The 1032-nt window shown below is 39.1% G+C and overlaps 1 protein-coding gene across 1 annotated transcript in view; it reads left to right on the forward strand.

The window, feature by feature from the left end:
* LOC116693535 (hydrocephalus-inducing protein) overlaps positions 1-1032 on the forward strand; it is a 109106-nt gene that overhangs the window by 24139 nt on the left and 83935 nt on the right. The window contains exon 15 of the mRNA XM_032522524.1: positions 759-902. Coding sequence (XP_032378415.1) covers positions 759-902 — 144 coding nt within the window. The remainder of the gene's footprint in view (positions 1-758; positions 903-1032) is intronic.

The raw sequence follows: 1032 nt of genomic DNA on the forward strand, positions 1-1032 counted from the left end.
TATATAAATTTGACAATCATCAGCATAAAGATGATAGGAGATGCCATGCTTTTTAAAACTATTCCAAGTGGAAGGACATAGTCCCATGATCCTTGGCACTGCAGTGCAGAACAGTCAGCACAACAGCATCCTGCAGGCCGTTACACTACATTATATTAGTATTTAATTTTGTAATATATCTTGCAGAAACTTGTCCAAACAATGTTATCTGTTTGTTTTGTAGGCATATCATAAGTCCAATGCCTTTTGGGGATGACATGGCCGGAATGCAAATAATTTAAAGCGTTGGTGCATAACCTTTTTATTATAATGAATGTCACGTTACAATGTTACATTCCAGCCTTTGCCAAATAAACTGATACAAAGCTAATTAAGACTATCAGCTCCACAAAAATTTCTCTGTATTTCTCAGAATGGCTATGTTAAGAAAGGGTGTCGAGTGAAGATAAGTCCATCATGTTTTTTTTAATCCTCCGCGTCCTCCTTGGCCACTAGCAACTATGGAGGAGGGGTGGAGGATGGGGTGATGCGCGATCCCGTGAAGCTTGTTTCATATGGAGGTGTGGACATTTTTCATGTCATTACTTAGAATTCCGTATGGGGGAGACAGAAACTATGCACTGTAGCTTTAAAGGAATGTCCTGGAATTTGAGCAACCCGGTAAAGTTTGATTGGATCAGAACAAAAAAATGACTTAAGATTCTTGTTCCTCAAACATGTCTTTATAGTGTTGAATAAATTATCTATATGTCTTACAGGTCCCAGGAGAGAGTCTAAAGCCACTATATGAGAAGCTGATCTTCGAGAATTTGTCGTCTCTGCCTCTATCCATGGAGCTCTCGCTTGTAGAGCCGTTCTCTCTGTGTGAGGCCTCGGGAGCCCATAGTCCAGCTACCACTATGGTACACATCTCTCCCTTTTAGTCATCACCTCATTGTTATTTATCTATTTGTTTAAAATTTCAAGTTCCAGGCAGAATAAACTTGCAGATTTTTTTCTTCTTCTTCTTCTTCTTCTTCTTCTTCTTCTTCT

This window comes from Etheostoma spectabile, chromosome 8 (genome assembly GCF_008692095.1).
Source record: "Etheostoma spectabile isolate EspeVRDwgs_2016 chromosome 8, UIUC_Espe_1.0, whole genome shotgun sequence".
In the NCBI taxonomy this organism is placed as follows: Eukaryota; Metazoa; Chordata; class Actinopteri; order Perciformes; family Percidae; genus Etheostoma; species Etheostoma spectabile.